The following is a 21299-nucleotide window of genomic DNA, read 5'->3' as shown; positions in this document are numbered from 1 at the left end:
GCTACTTTCAGGCTTTAACAGACATTTATTAGTAGCTTATGGCTGATATACTTTCATAGTATTTCCTTCTCATATAAAGATGCTACAAGATGGAACCATGTTGTGAAAAGTGTGTTGTTTGTCCAAGTTTAAGCTTAAAGTATAGCTGTATTCTTGAAAATTTATTTTTATCTGTATTAGCTTGTAAGTTCAAAATCAGTTCATATTTTTTATTCTGCAGATTGGCATATATTCTAGATATGTACACACATTTGTGGTTAAGAAACAGAAAAGAAATTAGTGAACATCATACCAGGAAAGCATCTTTCTTAGGGCAGAAATATCCTTTCAGTAAGGCACACCAAGGGTTTGCATGCTGTATAGGAAATGGGGCTAGCCATGACTAGTGTTTATCTTGGTTTTGTTTAGCAGTACATTATGTAAAGCAGGCTAGGAGAAGTGGATGCTTAATAGCAAAGAAGGAAAAGCATAATGTTAAATTACTCTGAAGAGCCAGAACTTAACCTGCAAGACTTCTTTTCAGTGAGGTGAGGGGCTTGGAAATAAAACTGTCCCTAGAGATCAGCAGAGGAGTTTGTCTGAGATTTCCTGATCATAGTTGGTTTGATTCTTCAGTACTATCTCTAGAAGCTAATTTACTGGGCCTGGCTAGATTAGACAGCAATCAATGAGAGTTTGAATTTCTTTTTCAGTATCCCCAAAGAAATCTATACTGTGGGTTTAACTTTCATGGCTTTTTCATGTAATGTCATCTACAGTACTTGCCATGGATGTGAATGCTAATAGAAACCTTTAAATCTTTAATTTCTAAAATGTTTGTCATGTTAAATGCTCATGCACAGAAACCTGAAAGCAAAACTTCCTAGGGCCTTTAATTTCACAGAACAAACGGAACAAAATCTAGGTACTGATATTTCCAGTTTCTCAAGTACCTGACAGCCCCTTCCTGCCCCAAAACTTGGAATTTTGTGTTTATAACTACAGAAAGGAGAACTTGTTTTTGTTATGTGCAAGTAAAGTAAGCTCTTGGTGCATTATGTAACTTGTAAACTGGACGGGGATTTTGCCATGGAGATAATGAGAGACTTTGTATCTGATGTGCAATTTTTTTGTTTTCTTTTGTTTAGTGGGAGACTTTGATAAGATCTGGCGTGAGCACTGTGAGGATGAGGAAACTCTGTGTGAATATGCTGTGGCAATGAAAAACCTTGCAGATAATCACTGGGCAAAAACTTGTGAAGGGGAAGGCCGAATTGAATGGTGTTGCAGGTAAATAATATATTTGAAACACGCAGTTGCACACTTTTACTTGCAATTATTTATAATACAAAGCTTAATTGTTTTACTTTTTGCCAATATTTAACATTTGTCCTATAGCATATTAATAATTTATTGTTTTCTTAAAGAAATACCTTCTTAGTGTTCCAGCTTACTAAGGAAATAGCTTATGAAGTGTTTTGGTATTAGGTGATCCTTTTTTGAAGTATTTTCAACAAACTATTTTTTTTTTCTCAAATACTGAAGCTGTGTGCAAATAAACCTGTGAAGTAATTTTCCATGCTTCTAAACCTAAGCTGAATAAATGCAGTGAGTATAACTGAAGTTGAATTTTCAGGGGTTTGGTTTGATTTGTACATATAATAGTGTTTGATCTCTACATGCAGATCTCTTGTGCTTGATTTTCAGTTCTTAATCTTCTGTGACAGACTTTACCCCTGTGAAACTTGTTTTAAATGTGTTTGAAACTCTAAAATTCTTATTAGTCGTAAACATTTAGTTTTTGTTGGGCTATCTGACCTGTAAAGTCATGAAATTAGGTGCTAAACTATTTCAGTCCCTGAGGAAAATAAACAGTAAAAAGAGGAGAGATGTTGGCCATTCAGAATTCCTGCATACAGTTGGCATCCGAGACATACCACAGTATCTGTACAGCAGAATAAAACAAAATGCTGTTGAGATTTAAATGGGAAGAGAGTGTATCAATGGTCTTGCCATTGGGAAGGGAATGACTTCAAAAAACCATAAAGTAATCTTGTGTGCCAGTCTGTAGATCCTGCAGGTGAGTGTTGCAAAGTGCTGAGCAAAGAGCAGTAGATGTGGTATTGCTAAATGTAAATTCTCTTGAGCCCATAAAACAAAAAAGATGACTGTGAAACAGTTGATCTTGGTGGCAGCTTGAGCTCTTCTGTGGCTTCTGGAAATGGAGCAAGTAATAATAAGCTGAGATTTTTTCCCTGGCATAGACTATTAAATATTTGAAAACCATTCCTTTACTTACCAATGTTTTATTCTTTAGCTTAGAAAAAAAAGTCATAGCTAAGTGTTTCTTTATAGGCGCCTTTCTGGACACGTATCTATATCTCAATTACATGAGAGGTGTCTCAGTTATAAAGAACTAAGCCCAAAAATGGACTGAGCATTTCAATGGCTTTGTCAGGAATAAATCAAATAGATTTTATTGAGGTTGTGGTAGACTCTCGTTTATGCTATTGACTTTATTTGGTGGGGGTTTGATATTCTGTTGGTTTTGGGTCTTGTTTGGCTTTTTTTTTGGTTTTGTTCTTGTGTTTGTGTGCTTGTATTGTTTTTTGGTAATTGGCGCAGCACTGACTTTTGCTCCTTTGTGATCCCCTGCTGCCTATATCTGCGTGCCAGGCTTCCTCAGTTGCTAGTTGTTTACTTGTATTTGTGCTATTCATTACTTCTGTGGAAATTCTGGTACTTATATTTCTCTTTACTACATTACACTCCCTTGAATCATACTGAATTCTGATAGTGCAATTTCTTGCAGCATCTTCCTCCCACCCTGCCCTGGTTTAGCATCACTCTCAGATCACTTATGAGGAACTGAAACTGACTGTTTCGCAGTTCGGGTTATCTGTGAAATAAATAGTTGTACTGGAGTCAGGGCATATTCCAAGGGACATTGCTTGGTATTTTCTTACAATTTGATTGTCAGCTAATATTTGAAACATTTTAAATAGAACTGTGTGTTACTTTTATTTCAGCTAAGCAGTAAGCCCATAGCTTGTGGCAAGTTTGGTAGGACAGGATAATGTTTCTTGTGGACAGTGATGACTTGTATTTAGAAAGTTATGGGGCTCCCACTTGGTTTCTATTATAGATCATTTACAAAGTAAACATTGAAGTAAATGTCCAGTTTGGGCTTTGCAGCCTGACCTCATATTAGGAAGAGAATCCACCCACTAAGAGATGCTAAAATGCTTTGTCTTGGTATAAAGCTTCAGATAAAGCTCATAGCTTTTCAGTTTGAAAAGTCAAGGGATTGGGAGTCTTTACATTATTAGAAAAAGAGAGAGTACTTTTAACTTCTCAGATTATACAGAGGCCTGGATTGCTAAATACCAGAACATATCAGATTCACTTTGTGTTCTGCAATTTTTTTGTTCCTTCTCCCGGGCCAAGATGTGTGTCCCACAGGTGGTAGCTCCCATTGCTGTTACTCCGCCCTGTGCCTGGGTGCAGAATTGCATGCAAGAGAACTTGGCATGAGGCTTAGGTGAAAGCTTTTGCTCAATGCTTATTACTATGTTACCATGACAACAGGAAGGTAGCTGTTTCATATTAGATGAATTTTAATTTGTGAGTGGAATGCTGAAAATAGATTGGAACCACCCATGTATGTCCCCTGAAGAAAGAAGAGACTGTGTTTTGTTTTAACTTGAAGGACGATCTTTTCAGTGATATGAAACTGAGAAGTGTTTTTTCCACTACTTAAAAGGTAAAAAAAAAGTACAAAAGACTTTGTGAGTTTTTGTTCTTTCCTTCATTTTCCTTGTATTCTCCTAGGAACTGATAAATCAGATAGCATAGAATAACCACTAGAGAAGCTATGCATGCTTCCCAGGATCAAGAATAACAATTTTGTTTTTCTTTCAAAAGCCTTTTTGTTGAAGACACTGGAAAAAATCAGATATTAACTCTTAAACCAGATGACATAAAACTTAGTGTTTTACTTCTTCATTAGTGTTGATTTAAATAACATGTATCCAGACTCCAGAAGCTGTAAAAAATGGAAAGCAGTACCTGATAGACTGTGCCGGTGGCCGTATGCTGAGTTGTATAGAGCCAAATTTGTTTATTGTTTCAGGAACACATTACAGAACCGTTAAGTGGGGAGAGGGATGGGGGAAGAGGGATTAAAACTTTATCTGCTTTCAGCTCCACATTTGTGATCCCCTGAGTGGTGGTGTAAAAAGCCTGGGCAACACTCAACTGTTTCTTCCTTCCTTCCTTTATATACATTTAGAAAATTGAAAGCAAGTAGCAAGTGATATTTGCAAATTAACACTTCTGTTTCTCTTTCATTTATACTGCAACACAAAGCTTAAACAAAACATGTTAGGATGGTGTTTACCCTGAATAATTGTTGTAACTCTTTGATTTTTGCTGCCATAGATAGCCTGGTGAACCTTTGTACACACAATGAATGCCAGCCTGTTCTGGTTCTAGTTAGAACAGAATAAGCCAGACCAGCAGGTTTGCTTCTTTCTGTTGCTTTTGCCTCAGTGTTAAGACTTGTGTTGACTTGACTGTTTTTTTAAAGAGCAAAAAATAAAATCTTCTCTTCTAATTATCATGACAAAACACTATCTAGACCTGCCCTTTTTTAAAAAGTCTTTTGACTGTTTAATGAGTAAAGAAATACAGTTCTGATGAAAGTAATGACAGGTGAGTACAGAGCTGTTTGGAAACATTTGCCGAGAACAGATGTGAGAAGCTTATCTTAAAAATGTGATTTACTGAGAAGGATTCTGTCAGAGTGTGTCTCTGTATCCATAACTAATTAATAATTTTATTAGCAGTCTGCTAGAGTAAAGTGTATTTATTAAATTTGGAAATGAGACCAAAGAGAGAGGAACTGTCACTCTGAGAGCAGAATTAAAATTATTGCAGTTATAAACTATACTAGACATTATCTACCATATTAAATATCAGCTCTACAAATAAAGGCCAGGGAATAATTGATTGTGTCAGTCTTTCAAAAAGCTGTTTGGATTCTGAAGTAGGCCATAAACTGAATATGAAGCGGTCATGGGATGCTTTTGCAGTAGAGGCAAATATCATACTTAAGTGTGTTAATGAGATTGTCCACAAGATATGTAAAGTACTACTCTGACTTAATTTAGCTTTGCTCTTAGCCAAAATACCACCTTGGCCACTGCATTTAAAAAATAACAAACAGCAGCTCAACTCCAAGAAAGATAAAGAAATTATCAAAAGCCTTCTGTTTTTTCAACAAAAGCCTTGGTGTTCTTTTCTAGAAACTGGAGATGTCGAGTCAAAAGAAGAGAAGGCTAAGTAATCTGTTAGAGGATCTTTTTGAGAATAACAGATCTCTGCTAGAACTGGAAAGCTGATCCTGTTTAATTGGAAGATTAAATGAACGAGTGTTTGCAAGTCCCTTCCACACTGTTTTGCAGGTTTTTTTGATGATTGCAATTAGTTGAGCAATTCACTGCAAGGAGAATGGAACTGAGGAAGGTGACAGAAACAGCAGGAGGGGAACCATTTAAAATGGGAAAGAACAATGTTCAATGTTCACATTTATATAAGTCTTAACTTTTTGCTGTTAAACACATTGTTTGCTGATGATACTAAATTGTGAGGAGCTGTTAACTCCCTTGAAGGCAGATAGGCTCTCCAGAGAAACCTCAACAAATCAGAGGGCTGGGCAATCACCAACTGTATGAATTTTAACAAAGACAAGTGCCAGATTCTGGACCTGGGATGGGGCAACCCTGGATGTAAGGATGGACTGGGGAATGACATACTGGAAAGCAGCCCTGTAAAGGGACCTGGGACTCCTGGTCAATGGCCAGTTGAATGTTTGATTAACAAAATCATATGTATTCATATTGGCTTTTTCTGACACTTTGTGTCCAACCCAAATGGCAGACAGAGCAGGGGAGTCTACTGGAACAGGTTATTTATTGTTTGAGATTTGAAATATGGAAAATAAGTTTCACTGAGGAAATACAAATATTTGATTTTTTGATTTCTTTTTTAAAGCAAAGACATTAACTTCACACTTCACCCAGAAACCTAACCTGTCTCTCATCTAGGAAACTGAAACAGTTTAGACCTGAAATATTTATTTTGCAGTTTGTGTGAACTGTAGCAAGTGTCAGCTCAGATGGCATTTACATTGCACAATTCTTCACAAGCAGGTATGTTAATTGTAGAACTAATATTATGTCATCACAGACTGAATGTTTGTCAGTAAAAAATGGAGCCATGTCAGTTTTTAGAATTATAAAATAGATTCCTTAATTTTCGCTTTGTAGATAATTGAGATGCTCTGTTTCTTACTTGAGACAGTTGTTAAATGTAGAGTCTGTATAACTGCAGACACAAAACCAGGGTAATCAGTGATGGCTTTAATGGCTGTGAAGTTCAGCATCTGGCTGCATCAGCACGTTACCTTGCGGTAAACTACAGAGTGCATTATTTCTGCTAACTACCAGTGCAATGCGTGCCCATGTGCTTGCTGTTACCCCACAGGAAGTGTGAAGGTCATTTCTACAGGGGGAGTACATAGGCAGCTCCTCTGAGAGCTCGGGAGCAAAAGGGCAACATGTAGTAATCATGCCAGAAAGACTGTGGCGTCAGAAAAGCATAAAGGGAAGATAACCCTCAGTGGCTATGAAGTGCAGTGTGATCTGAGGTTTTTTTGTTAGGATTGGGTGGATTTTTGGTACCCTGTGGTACTGCACCAGTATGCGGAGCCTGGGATCTGAATGTGACGAATTGTATCCATTCTTGGGCCTTCCTGTGGCATTGGCCAGTTGTCCACCAGGGAAAATGAAGAAGTAGGAGATGCTTCTCTTTGTTGTTGACTTGATAGTGTCTTATGTGCAAATGAAGAAGGTCTGTTATGAAAAATACAGAATTATGAGAACTCAGTTGACATGGTTAGGGGTAGAAAGACGGAAGAAGCACTCATTTGCATCAGTACCAAGAGTGAGGAAGAAGTGGCTTCTTAGTGACAAGAGGAATTCGCCCTTTAGAAGTAGGTGGTTCTCCCATGCTCATTAAGTCTTAAGCTGGGTAGCATAGTGGCTTCTAGAGAATTAAAAGGTTGATAACATGAATAGTTGAGAAGAAAAAGAAAACATTCTTCCAAGCTTGAGAATTCTCTCATGTCTTACATGTCACTGCAACACTACTTAAACTGCTGTTGGTTCTGGTGTTTTAAGATACGTAATGAGAAAAAAAGACTTAGAATAAAAATAGAGACTGCAGGGTGCTAACAAAGTGGTGCAGTAGCTGATAAACGGACAAATAAGATTTTTCTTTTCAAGTTTCATTTCTTTGACTAATTGATACACAGAACTAAATAGTTCTAAATTGATCAAATGCATATAAATAAATAATACAATGTGTAAAATACACTTTAATTAGCAGTAATGCAAGTGGGTTTTTCTAGGGTTCTCATTTTTTATTGATCTTCTTAAAATCTTTTTCCCTCTAAGTTAAGTGACTGGCTTGTTATACTTAGTTTTAGAATTGTTGACTTTCCATACATGCAGTCTCTAATGGGTGGAGCTGCTATAATTTTGCAGTCTGTATGTGTGGTAATATTGCAGCCTAGACTGGAGCATCTGTCTTATGAGGAAAGGCTGAGGGATTTTGGCAAGTTCAATCTCAAGAAGAGATAACTGAGAGGGGACCTCATCAATGTCTATGAGTATCTGAAGGGAGGGTGTCAGGAGGATGGATCCAGGCTCTGCTTGGTCATGCCAGCCAGTGGGACAAAAGGCAACAGGCAGAAACTGATACACAGAAGTTCTACCTGAAAGGGAGGAAGAAGTTCTTTACTGTGCCAGGTGACTGAGCACTGGAACAGACTGCACAGAGAGGTGGAGTCTTCCTCAATGAAAATATTCCAGTACCCTCTGGAGGCAATCCTGTGCCATGTGCTCTGGGATGACACTACTTGAGCACAAAGCTTGGATCAGATGACCCTCTGGGACCCCTTCTAACCTGACCCCTTCTGTGATTACACAGAATTTCTGACTCAAGGCACTTCTTTCCTACCTATCTTGGGGTAAAGTTATTTCTAGCTGTACCTGTTTGTGTATCTTTCCATCTAAGAAACTCAATGCCACTCCAGTGATGTTTTTTTGTTGTCCTTCACATCTTATGTGATGAAGAGACTGGGTATATTTGATGCCTAAAATATCACCAAACCTTAGATAAGCCCTGTCTATTCCAAGTCTTTGTCACTTTGTGATTTAAGTGCACCATTTTACCAGTGTGTCCATCCTTAAATCTGTGATGTGAAGTGTCTTTATCTTGTTCCTGCTTTGTATAAGATATTGTTAAACTACGCCTCAATTTATTTTTCGTGGAATGTTCCTTCAAACCTCTGCAGTTTTGTCCGAGGAAAATTGAGTGAATTTCAAGAAAACATCATAAAAATTAGTTGTTCAGAAAACATTCTTCAAACAAGTATTATTTCTGTTGAAATGTCCATGCAAATACTTGGATGGCAAATTTAATTAAGCTGAATTGTGCAGGGTGGATCCAGCTTTTTAATTTCACAGCAACAATTTTTTTCCAGTTCCAGTTATATTTTGCGGATGAAATTCAGTTATTCTCAAACATGGTTCTTGCTTCTCATACACTTACGCCGACTACTGATTGAAGAAAAGTGCTATTTAACTTCTTTTGTAACATTAATTTCTTTAAACTGGCTAATATTTCTGTTCAAGTATGATTAATTATTTTGTTCTAGTTCCTATAAGAAAAATAAGTAAATATGGGGAAAAACTGAAAGCTAAAATAAGTCTTTGACAGTAATACAGCTACTGTCTGTTACTTAAAACAAAAAATGCCCAAACTCAATTAAGTTTGCATGTAAATCTGGATTAGGTTTCTTTTCCCCTAGTTTATGTGCCAGCAAGACACACATTTCAAAACCTTGTGTTGACAGGGAGTTAGTTGATAACTCTTTGCACTGTAGTGGAGAACTGAGCTGAAGTTTAACTTCTGGTGATGTTCTGACAAGAATTCTGCTGTCTTACTCTAGAAGTTTATCCAGATAAAAAATATAAATGTATTTACTCAGCTGTGACTTAGGGCATAATTTGGGGGAAAAAAAACCCCACCAACCCACCACTCATACTGTTGGATGTGTCACATCTTTTTTAAAGCTGATTTAGCAAAGTTGAAATAAAACTCAAGATTTGTTTAAAAGCTGACAGCACTTGATCACTTAACCCTCTGGTGTGTATCTTAGTGGTAGGAGTGACTAACAAGAGCATTCAGTTTTCCTGGGGAATTTTTCTTTTTGTCTTTTCAGTGTATGCCGAGAATATTTTCAGAATGGTGGAAAAAGAAAAGCACTTGAGAAAGATGAAAAAAGAGCACTTCTTGCTTCTAAAACCACTCCAGCTTTAAATGTTCCTCAGACTCCCAAGATTGAAGATCCTTTGCCAAACTTTGGCTTGACAAATCATGAAGCTGTGACAGAAGAGTAAGTTTTACTTTTTTTAGACTTTTTTCCCCCTTTTTTGAGTGTTAAAACTTATGCTGATGTTTTTTTCCCCAGAACATGTTAGATCAGTCTGATGTATTTTTAATAGTTAAGAAAGGCAATTTTCATGTGAATATATACATTTCAAGAGCTGTTTATGTTGTAGTATATTTTGGTGAATGCCATCAAAAATTGCTTGAGAATGACAACTTAGTCATCTTCATTTCAGTGCTAAAGCAATTTCACTTTAGTATGTCATTGGTGTGCAATGCAATTTATATTAAACCTTGAGGTGAAATAAGGGAGATGTTAATTAAGTTAGAATCTAATGGCTGTTCAGCACTGTTGAAAAGTCAATTGCTTATGTAAGTACTAAGTGCCAAATGTAAATATCAGAGTACTTAAAACTTTCTCTTCATAAATAATTGCAGAGAAACTCTCGATTCCAATTACACACTTCAAAAGCAATTTGGAATTACAACCCTTAACTTCTAATGTGCTAGCTTTCTGATGACTGGCTCTGCAGAACTTGTAGTATCCTTGAGGTATTTTCCAAACAGTTTTAATTTTGTTTGTGACCTTCACTCAAGCAAGAATTTTATTTTTGGTATCCAAGACTAACTTTATTATTTCTGGAGTCCACCCTCCATTTTTTTCCCTAAATAATGTGTCATGTTTGTGACTATTCCATGTGTGATGGAAAAAAATTCATATTTTGCAAGTGAAATAATGGATGCATAAGCATGGAATCTATAAAAGTTATACTTATGACTTGTTTCATAATCTTTATAGATTAGTGCTTAGAACTTCCTGCAGTAGTGTTTTTTCTATTGTGTAAAGAGGTTTTTTTCCTTTATTGTAGCATGTCTGCTGTGATCAGCACTTACTTGAAGCTAGGTGTAGGATAAGTTAGGGAAAGAATTACGCGTTACTAATGTTATTAGCAGGTGTGTCTGTCCTTAGGAGCTGGTGTCTTCTGTGTCTCTCATGTTTGTTTAAATCAATAGGTTTGATGATCATATTTACTTTAAAGCTTTCTACCAGTGGGAGGTATTGTTAGGATAAAGCGTTGGTTCTCTCTTTGCATCTCTTTGGTCTCTCTTTGATCTCTGTCTTCATACTTTCTGCAGTTAAGAGTGGCTGTTGCAGAGCTAACTTCACCTGCTTTCTTGCTACCAGTTGTTTGTAGCCTTCCCTTTTGTTCTAATGTGTACAGAAAGGAGTTAATAGAGAAGTTTTATAAAATATTTTAAAGTATTTGTTAGTATAGTGAGTGCTGATGATTTTTATTTTCATTCTCAGAAGTTTAAAAATATACACACCTTGTGAGACATACCTGGCAAAGGTATGTCTTATAATAGTTATAAAATAGTTATAAAAAGAGTTTTATAATATCTACCTGAGTAAGCTACAAATGATAGTAAGTTCTTAGTAGCCATATAGACCTTGAACAACAAGGCATAACTGGTCTAAGTTGCTGCCCAGAGAAATCAAAATTCCTTTTTTTTTTCTTGATGGCTTACAGAAGAAATTACAGAGTTTTATCAGTAAGAAAATGGATTGTGTATTACACAAAGCAGAGATCTCTCCTGAAATGCTTTATCATGTCTACACTGCTCTAGTAGTGAAGTCTCAAAGTTGATACAAGGGATATGGGGAACCTACGCACAGTGTTTAAAGACTGTCACTCCATTCTGGTCATGTAACACTACAGGAGTGTGGGCTTGTCTGTCGATATGACTAAGCCTGTGACTCCTTGTTTTATTTACTTTGGTAGGTGTGAAGACAATAATTCTGTTCATCCCACATATAATCCTCTCTCAAGTAATTTATAAATACATATAAATAAGGTAGTTTTTGTGAATAGGAAGACAGAATACATCATAGTGATCTTTTCTCTGTACCACAGGTGAAATGGCTATCCTGGAAATTAGAGGCTTCTGGGATTTGCTGCTTATTTTTAATCTGTACAAGTATTTCATTGAACACTTTAAAGGGAACCTGTTTAGATCTCTAGAGGCTCTCTCTTTTTTATGGGAAGTCCTCTCTGCACTACAGCGTACGGTTTCCTCTTGTTATGCTTCCTGTGGTCCCATGTGTCCATTGATTTGTTTTTACCATATTAGACTCTCATATAGAATGTAAGCATTCATACAGGCATACATTTTTGTGTTTGAGTGAGGAAGGATCTGCCATTAGTGTCTCCATTTGCTAGACAAGGAGATACCTCTGAGAAACCTCAGGCTACCCTTATGTGGGAAAAGATCTCTGATTTGACTTCCATCCATGTTTGTGATTTATGGCTACTAGGATCTTCCTACACAGTATCCAAATTCCTGTTCTAAGTCTGGAAAAATTGTTGCTTTCATCTTCATTCCAAAAACTCATTCAGTACTGATTGACTTAGGAGGCAGCTTGGTAAAGTTTGCAGCTTTAACTTAAAGGTAATGGTTGCACTCTTTGAGTTGGTCATGGTGGTATTTTGAGAGAAGTGTGCCCTGCATATCTTCTGTTCTATGTAAAAGCAAAATGTTTCAATTTGCCAATATTTTGCCAAATGCAGCAAGACATTTTCTCTTGCTTTTCCAACATGCTCTCTCTGGTAGGTTACTGGGAGTCTAGAAGGAGCCCAGAGAGCCTGGATCTCTTACTCCTGCTTAGAGGCTTTTCTTGCCTTTCTGCTTTGTTGTTGCTATGAGTACAGCCATGGCTTGGTTTTACTCCATTGGCCCTGCACCTCTGTTTCTGAAAGTTTTTGCAGTAATCTGTCTCTCCAGGGCTGAGCCTTTCCCAGAAACATGACAAGTTACATTTTGGAGATGCCAGTTGGTTTTGGCTACAGAAACTTGAAGCAAAAAAACCTTTTATTTCTGGAAGGTTATTAGCATTCTCATCTTTGTGAATTCCCTGTGAAAGCTGTGACTTTGTTTGCCTCTGTTAATGGATTTTGGATATTCCAAGATGTTACAAATCATCATGGAATTTTTTTAGATTGCAGCCCCGTAAATGATGCAATTTATGTAGTTTCTCTGTTTCCCTTTCCAACTCATGAAACTTTAACTCTGGTGTCTAGTGTGACTTCAAAATCAGTAAATACTACAAAAAGTTAAGTGAGAAACACAAAACAATATGAGAGCCTGTCTAGTAGACACACAATTTGCCATTTTATTTACTTGCTACAAGTGCATAGTTATTACACCTTCTCTGAACAAAACTCTTCTGCTTGAGGACCACCTGCTTTTATTGACGGATCTTGGCTCTTTAGGTAACTCAGCAATTGGAGTAAGGCATTCATTTCTATTCATCACTACTGTGGTGTTCTCTGAGAATCTTTTGCATTAGTTACCTGAAATTGTAACTCAGAACACAGCTTTAAAAGTTACATTTGATAAAACTTAATTCTTGCTACTTCTTAGGTTCCTTCACTCCTTGGGAAAGATCAGATTACTTGATGTTGGTAGCTGCTTTAATCCATTTCTGAAGTTTGAAGAATTTCTGACAGTTGGCATAGACATTGTTCCAGCTGTTGAGGTATGTAATGTTTGCTGTATTTAGTATAAACTTGATCCTCAAATTTGTGGAATGCCACAAAATAACTGTAAAAGAATATGTTTAATAGTTACATGCTTTTTAAATATTTGCTTTAGTAAGAACTAAACACTACATCCTTTTCTATAAACAGGCTCTGAAGTCCTAGTTGTGTTTTCTTTTAAAAATACAATTTTTTCCCAGGGCTGTGCCTTTATATGGCATTATTAATCTTTAAAATCTTGAAAATTTTAGTATCCATCTTTTAACAGTATTTCAGACGAGTCCTTGGATCTTAAAAGGTATAAATAATGATTAAGTAGGCTTGTGCTTAGGCAAGAGCTTCTCAGAAGCTGCATTCACTGACAGAAGGAAATGATCAGTGACTGTATTTGGTGAGTTTTTCTGGGGAGATTTAGTATTCAGAAATGCACTATAAGGGAGCATTTATATTTATTGCTAGAAATATTTTTGAGCTTCCAAAATCCAGAGGACAAATTTATCAGCATATTTGGGGTAAATTGCTTCATTTTCTCTAGACAGTAAGGTTCTCAAATGCCTTAATTCTGCTGTAATCATATCTTTTTTCTGTCTTTTGCTCTTGACCCAACTTCTGTCAGCACTAATTGCATTTATCAACCATGCAAAAGGATAAAGTGGAATAAAAATGTTTTTAAAAGACACAGAAATACATTTCTGAGAATAAAAAGAAAAGCGTTTGCCTATTGACTTTGACTACTTAGACCTAAAAATCAGGCTCTGTTAAAATCTGTGGCCTAAGGTAACCCTCTTTAGCAGTGGGGAGGTGAAAAGAAGTGTACAGGTGAAATAATACAGTTAACTGGAAAGTAATGTTCTCTTATTTGCTGCAGTGTGATTTACACGCTAAACGCCTGGTAGTTTGTTGTTGTTACCATGTTTAGTCCATTAACTCCTCATTTGTATTTTTGCCTATATGCTGAAAGATACTGAAAGATATTCTTTAAAAAATTGAGCCGGATAAATTGCTTTCAAAAGCAATTCAGTGTTAGTTCTGTCTAAAACACAAACTTTGAGTAGATTTTGTCTTGCCTAATTTGAAACACAGGCATCATGATTATTTTCCACGACTTTGGAGGCTGTAGGACTATGTAGGGCTGTTGGGCATGACACAGGAGGTAAAAAAGACACATGCCACTGAAATGGCAGCCTGTGGCATTTAAAAGAGTAATACGTGGCCAGTGAATTTCTAGCTATGATACATAGATCCTCAGTGTCTACATCTCAGGTTCTAAGTTCTAATTACAGTCGGTGAAGATGTATTAAAAATAGTCAAACCTAAGTATCTGCTGTTCTTTGATGGTGAGGTGAATTGGGTCACTGTGTATTTACTAATTCTCTGGTGTCTCTAATGGCAGCCTGGGTACCTAACATTATAGGAGTTGAATCTAAACATTAATTTTTGAGTATGCCTAGTTAATATTTTTCTGTCTACTAATCTGTTGTTCTGCTTTCCTAAGAAAGCTACATGTCTTCTCATGAAAATCAATTTAAATGTGCAGTGACCAAAACCTTTATTGGGAAAAGTCCTAAAAAAGTAACTTCTGTGGATTTAATGGAGGAACATACGCAATTTCTGTGTACTAACCAGTTCTTTAGATTCTCTCCCAGCAGAAGGGAACAATAAGATAATTGATTTCTTGTTGTCTGACACAGTTAGTACCATAGCTTCATGGTAGGAGCTCCCAGAGTGCTAATGTACAAGTGCTTACTCGGGTTCTGTCTCAGGCTCACCAACATCTATGAGGATCTTGGATGCTTTGGTTTGTTCAGGGCACCTTGAAGCCTGGCTAGGAAGTGTTCTTGGAGGCACAGGGAGCACAGTTTAAGCGGTCAAATGCATCTGCTAGAATAAGCTTAGTCCTACCTCCAAAACAGAATTAATGAGCCCTGATGTACTGAACATGACTCTTCTTTGAGCTGCATCAGCACCATAACCTTCTGAATAAATTTATCTCTTAAGGCCAGAAGTTGTCTGGGCTGATTTAAGGTCTTTAGAATAACAACCAGAGGTTTATTATGGTAGTTAATGTCATCTCCTGACTTGAAAAAAATTATTTTGAGAAGTTGTGGTAAAAGCTGAAAAGAAAATAAACTGGTAAAAATTACTGATTTAGCAGATTCTTAGGTAAGACCCTAAAGTACCTTTTAAAACAAATTGAAGCACAGAGGCTTCTTACAAAGCCAGTTTCTTAAATAATGTTGATCAGAGGGTTAAATAGTTCTTTCCTTAAAAAAAATATCACCTACCTTCATACAGAAATGCTTTGGATATAGACTAAGTAGCTGAGTAATACTTCAATTAATTTGGAGGAATAAGAAGGATGTAATTGTGGAAATACAAGGAACTGAAATGTTAGTTATGTAACTAAAGGATAAATGTCTTCAAAATTTTTACAATCTTTGTTTCACATACAGAGAATGCAAACTGTCGAATATGGAAATATATTTCCATTGATGGGTTTCGGGTTTTGAGAGAGAGGGAAAATGCTTACCAAGAAAAGATTAATATTTTCTTTAGTTAAGCAGCATGCGCTTACTTCCTGGTGTCCTGGGGTAAAGTACACTGAGGGGAACGTGCATTATTAGAAGGTAGGAGGATGGAAACTGAGACTGGGGTGTGCAGCAGATGCTGTCTTGGAGTAAATACAGTCTGAGACAAAAAAAAAAAAAAAAAAAAGAGGTGGAAGGGTACTGGAGTTAAAAATCAGGATATATATATCGATACTTGAAGGTCCCTTCCAACTCAGAATATTGTGTGAAATATCTGTGCAAATTATCCACATAAGTAGGTTTGTGTCAGTAGATGCACTGGTAATTGTTCTTTTAGTGCCTGTGAGGACTTAAACATTAGTTCAAGACTTGTATATCAAAAGTTCAGTGGCAGATTCCAGTTTACCAGCATTTTTGTCCTAAAGTTGATTACAGATTCCACTTGAAACATACCTTAGTCCTGAAATTGTCTTTAACATTATTTCTGCATTATTAATTTGTGTTTCTCCTCTACTCAGAGATACTTGCAGCCTAAATTGTTTTTTTTTCAACTGTATATATGTGACTGTTAACTTTTTAACTCTTGAAGTAAAGTTAGTAAAGTTTGCTCTTAAGTAAAGTTAGCACGTCACTCTGAACAATCAGTTTTAAGGGATTAATTTATTTTTCTGTGGATTTTGGTTGTGTTTGCTCTTTAAACTAATCTTGATATTTGGTTTTCTGTTTTGTCACTCCACCAGAGCGTATACAAATGTGACTTCCTAAATCTTCAAATTCAGCAACCTCTTCAACTGGCACAAGATGCTATAGATGCCTTTCTTAAGCAACTGAAAAACCCCATTGATTCTCTACCTGGAGAACTGTTCCATGTTGTTGTTTTCTCGCTCCTTCTTTCTTACTTTCCATCACCCTATCAACGATGGATATGCTGCAAGAAGGCACATGAACTTCTCGTCTTAAATGGCTTATTGCTTGTAATAACTCCTGATTCATCTCATCAGAATCGCCGGGCCATGATGATGAAAAGCTGGAAAATTGCCATAGAATCCTTGGGTTTTAAACGCTTCAAGTATTCCAAGTTTTCTCACATGCACCTGATGGCATTTAGGAAAACTTCCCTGCAAACAACAAGTGACTTAGTTAGCAGGAACTACCCAGGGATGTTGTATATCCCACAGGATTTCAACAGTATAGAGGATGAGGAGTATTCCAGCACTGCCTGCTACGTTCGGTCAGACACAGAAGATGAACAGCTAGCTTACGGTTTTATGGAGCTGCCTGATGCTCCCTATGACTCAGACTCTGGAGAAAGCCAGTCTAGTTCTATTCCTTTCTATGAGCTAGAAGATCCTATATTGCTTCTAAGTTAATGTATTCATTGAAATGCCCTTTCAGTCAAACCTCTTGCTTAACTAATTTTGCTATACTAACGTGGGCTCAACACAGAAAAATGGTTTGCATAAAGAAAATGCAAAGGTTTACAGAGTTTGCTATTTTTTTCTACTTTTGAATTTTAAAATTTATTCTTGTATGAAAGTGAAAAAATACAAGTTTTATGCCAATGACTCATGTCATAGCATAAATTGCTGTTACTTTCTTTAGATTTGTATCACTGTTTTTTTTCCAGAAAGGTACCATTCTTTTCTTTAGTGCTGTGAAGTGTGAATTGTATTTAATTTGTTAAATGTTGTTTCAGTATTTTAACTCAATGTGGTTGAGCTTAAGGCACTGGAGTTGGTGGGCTTCTGAGAAGTATATGTAGGAAGAAATAATTTGCACTTTAATTAAATGTGCAGATAGGTTAAGACACTTGGTTGCAAATGTCCTTTCTTAATTATGGAACAAAACATTTTTTTCTTCCAAAATTTGTTTCACTCTGGTTAAGCCTGGGCTGGAGAAACAATAATGCTTGCACATTTGACTTTATGTTTATTGCAGCCCTTGTGACGTGACACCAAAACACTGGAATATATTCATCCATAGTTCTACATACTGTGTAATTTCATTGCATAAATAGCAATTTCTGAAGAGGCTTTTCCCCCAGAGGAGTATGGTACGTCTAGACAATTATGTTTCACTTCAAAGCTGGAATAAGTTTTGCAGTTTTATGAGTATACAAGCACTAATGTATATCAGTATTTCCCCAACTATGGTGTTCTGTATTCTTTTCCAACTGTGTTTTTTGGGGGACGGAGTGGGTTTTGTCATTTTTTAAACTAAATTATTTATGCATTTTAAAAAGAAACAGCTTTTTCATGAATTGTCCTTATTTGTAGACCTAAGTTAGCCAGTGACTACAAACTGATTTTGTAAGGAACATAACTGTACAAGTTTTTCAAGGATACATATATTTGCATAAAGCCATGTAATTCAGAGCACACACGTGAATTTAACACATGCTTTTTGTTTGCTTATTAGGACCCAACCGACTTCTGTTCAGTTAAATAAAAACTCCATAGCTGACTGAAAACTGGTCTGCACTGTAAAGAGATTAAACATCTATTTTTACATCTATTAAGTTTTTAATTTGTGTAATGAATCTGTGAGTTTTTGCAGGAAAAATCAATTCTGTTCAGTGGTTGAAAAAAGATTCATTATTAGTTTAGCTTTGATTTTCCTCCATTTAAAAATAATGGCCAGAATTTTCAGATTTGGATATTAGGCTCTTAAATCTATATCTAAGTGCCTGGTAGTAAATTATTAGTACTAGGTGCGAGATCATGATTTATTTTGGACTTCTGAAAATTGATAAAAAAATACTAATACAGTTTCACAGGCTGTTGTGATGAAACATCTTACAAGACTAAATATCTTACATTAAACTGCCATGTTGTATTTATAATATGAAAGTTGCTAGATAAATTGAAGTTGTAGTGTGGGTTTTACAGTGCTTGCTACAAAAATGAAACTTACTCCTTTCATTGAAGTTTTGCACTGAATGTGTCACAGTTTGTCCTACCTGTTCTTCTTTTATAGTATTTCCTACATAGAGTAATCACATTGGTCCAGCTTACACTCAGATGTGATCTGGACTGTGGTGCTGTATTCTTTAATATAAGCTTTTTGTCTCTTCTTAACTTTAAAGCATTCCCAAATTCCCAATCCAAATTTATTTTTCAGTCTGAATGATAGAGTTATACAAACCAAACAATTATACTGTGATGTGTAAAAAGAAGAAAAGAATTAAGGTTAGACATACAAGAGTCATGGTGCACTTGCTAATTTTTGTTACAGAGAATACTTCTCTAATGAAATACACAATGGCTTCAAAATTGGCTTTTAGTCAGTATTTTCATTAAAATGTTTGTCATAGAAAGCCTTTCTTCCCAATTAACCACTGGTTCCAGCAGTGCTCGTGTTAAAATATTGCTGCTGTAAATTCAGCTGTTTATGGGAGGTTAATAAGTGCATTCTTCAAAGTATACGTAATATTTTAACTGATACTCGATTTAGAAACTAGTACACCATCAAACATATGTTGGCATTGATTACTGTAAATTGGTTTGTGATTCATACACCAAGAAGTGCAATTCAGATCAAGATTTATCCCCCAAAATAACTTAAATACTAAGGTTTAATGTTTAATCCTTTTTGGGAGGTTGGTGACAACACTGTGGTTTAGGGACCTGGGATAACAACTTGGTTTTCTTGCTGATCATTCTGAATGCCCAAAGTGGGTTTATTGGTTATTTGGTTTTGTGGGTTGGGTTTTTTGGTTTGTTTTTTTTTTTTTTTTTCTTTTTTGGTTTGGTTTGTATTGTTTTTTTCACAAGGGACAGTAGATTGTGGTGAAGGAGGAAAGTGTGATTTACATAAATACTTACATTTCCCTTAATAATAAAGTGGTGATATCAGGAGCTGTTGTATATTTGGCTTTGGTGCAAGAATACTATTTCTGGGTTATGAAATATTTGAAAATTATGACTGTGCAAGGTGCTGGAGAAGAAAAGGAAGAAAACATGTGTTGGCATCTCTGTTGTCTTTTATGTCACTACTTTTGTGAACAAAGCACATTTATTAAAAAAAAATTTGAAAACCCGAAAACATTTTTTAAAATTCTTTGGGATAGAGCTGTTGTCTTTTTTTTCTTTCTGTGCAATCTGTTTATGCTGAAATCCAGTGAAATCAATGCAAAACTATTTTCTTTATTTTCAAGGAGATAGTTGTCTTGGGTTTAATTTATAACCCATAAGGAAGTTAAATTTGGTACTTCAGTTACAGCTTCTACATCTCAGTTGTGGTCTTTGCTTTTTGGAAGGGTTAAGTTCCTCCAGTTGATTCTGTTACCATGTTGCTTTGCCTGCCCACTTAGATGTGACCATTTTCTAAAGCACTTCCTCTCATCTATTTCTGCATGTTCTTAATTTCTTTTCTATCATCTCACTGAAATACTTTTACAGCTCCCATTGTATGTTGCCCCTTTAATATCATTATTGTATTTTTCTACATTGTGATTCTGAATACTGGAGGTGTTGGGAAAAGGATGGCAGTGGGAAAAGAAATCCAAAGAACTGACAATTCAAGGCTCCTGCTCAGATACAAGTTCTAGGAAGACTGGACTTCAGCAGAACTGAAGTGTGTCCCCAGCACTGCACAGCCTACCTGGTGCATTCTGATCTCTTTAGTGAGAGGGAAGGTGACTAAATAGCATTTCACACATGGGCTCAGTGTTGCTTCCTGCACATCCTTTCTGCCTCATTCTGTTTCAGGAAGACTGCCTGAGTGGCTTTACAAGTGTGATCATTCTAAGGCTTTTTAATCACATCTCCATGCGTCAGCAGCAGGTTTTCTGTTTCCCTCAATTGTTTCCAACCTGTAGAAGAGCAAGTTGTTGTTTTAGAAAGTTCATTTCACAAACTTGCCCAGAAACTTGGTTGGGTTATTTTACCATCCAAGTAAAACATTGAAGAAGTTTCCCTAGTTGCCTGAGGAGTATAACAAGATCATGGTTGGATCAATACAGTACCAATTAAGTGTTGTCCATAATGTTGATAAAGTATCTGAAGCATGTGACCCTCACTAGGCAACTGAGATTTCAGATCTCAGAAATATTTACTTATTAAAGGAAAACCTCTTAGCTTGTGGATTTTTGGTTGTTGTTGTTTTGTTGGGCTTCTGTTTGTTTCTTTGGGGGGTTCATTGGGGTTTTTTTTGTTGTTTTTAAACCCGTGTAACTTTTAGGCCTTTGGGCCAGTTTTATCTAATATTTCAGGAGGTGTAATAATTTGGGGGATGTCTGAGCTTCTTGTGATTCTGAATAAGTGAGTCAGGAGCGGCAGAGAGGCAAGCTTAGACGTTTAGGCTGCTCTAGTGCTTGACTAATGGCAGAAGGAGGTGGTTGTGATGGAGGATTACAGGAACTAAGGCTTTGTCTCCGCAGCAGCCCAGCCCACCTGCAGTTCAGAGAGTGCCTGAGCAGCACTGTCATCCAAACTCCTCGCGTTTTGCCTCTCTCGGCCAGGGCGTGGGGTTCCTGTGATCCAGAACCTTCCCGCTATCTGCTCACCTGCCTGCGAGATCCAGTTCAAAATGTGCATTTCCTACACCGAGTGCGGAGCAACGCACTCTGAGGCCGAGGAAGCGCACGAGGCACGCTGGACCACAGGCTGGGAAGGGCTCAGTCTGCCTTGCAGTCCTGATTTAAACACAGTTTTTCCGCTTCCATGCCTAGGCACCAGTGTTTATGGGTTGGTTGGTTGGTCGGGCTTTCCCGCAATTCTATCCGCCGCTCCGTGGC

At 36.7% G+C, this 21299-nt stretch overlaps 1 protein-coding gene across 1 annotated transcript; it reads left to right on the top strand.

Annotated features, from left to right (window-relative positions):
* The first annotated feature begins 1081 nt into the window (after nt 1-1081).
* Nucleotides 1082-19606, top strand: BMT2 (base methyltransferase of 25S rRNA 2 homolog). Its single transcript, XM_031061390.1, has 4 exons — nt 1082-1269; nt 9329-9502; nt 12919-13033; nt 16303-19606. Exons 1-4 carry the CDS (start codon nt 1097-1099, stop codon nt 16930-16932), a joined length of 1092 nt encoding a protein of 363 aa, XP_030917250.1. The 5' UTR covers nt 1082-1096; the 3' UTR covers nt 16933-19606.
* Nucleotides 19607-21299: the final 1693 nt, after the last annotated feature.

This window comes from Geospiza fortis, unplaced genomic scaffold (genome assembly GCF_000277835.1).
Source record: "Geospiza fortis unplaced genomic scaffold, GeoFor_1.0 scaffold429, whole genome shotgun sequence".
In the NCBI taxonomy this organism is placed as follows: Eukaryota; Metazoa; Chordata; class Aves; order Passeriformes; family Thraupidae; genus Geospiza; species Geospiza fortis.
Note: the sequence above shows the minus strand (reverse complement) of the source record. Positions and strands in the feature narration are given on the sequence as shown.

Bases quoted from the DNA above. Each gene is read 5' to 3' on its own strand.
- BMT2 (XM_031061390.1), top strand. From the start codon at position 1,097: ATGTGCAATTTTTTTGTTTTCTTTTGTTTAGTGGGAGACTTTGATAAG. The intron at 9,503-12,918 runs GTAAGTTTTACT...GCTACTTCTTAG, and splicing joins CATGAAGCTGTGACAGAAGA to GTTCCTTCACTCCTTGGGAA. The intron at 13,034-16,302 runs GTATGTAATGTT...TCACTCCACCAG, and splicing joins ACATTGTTCCAGCTGTTGAG to AGCGTATACAAATGTGACTT.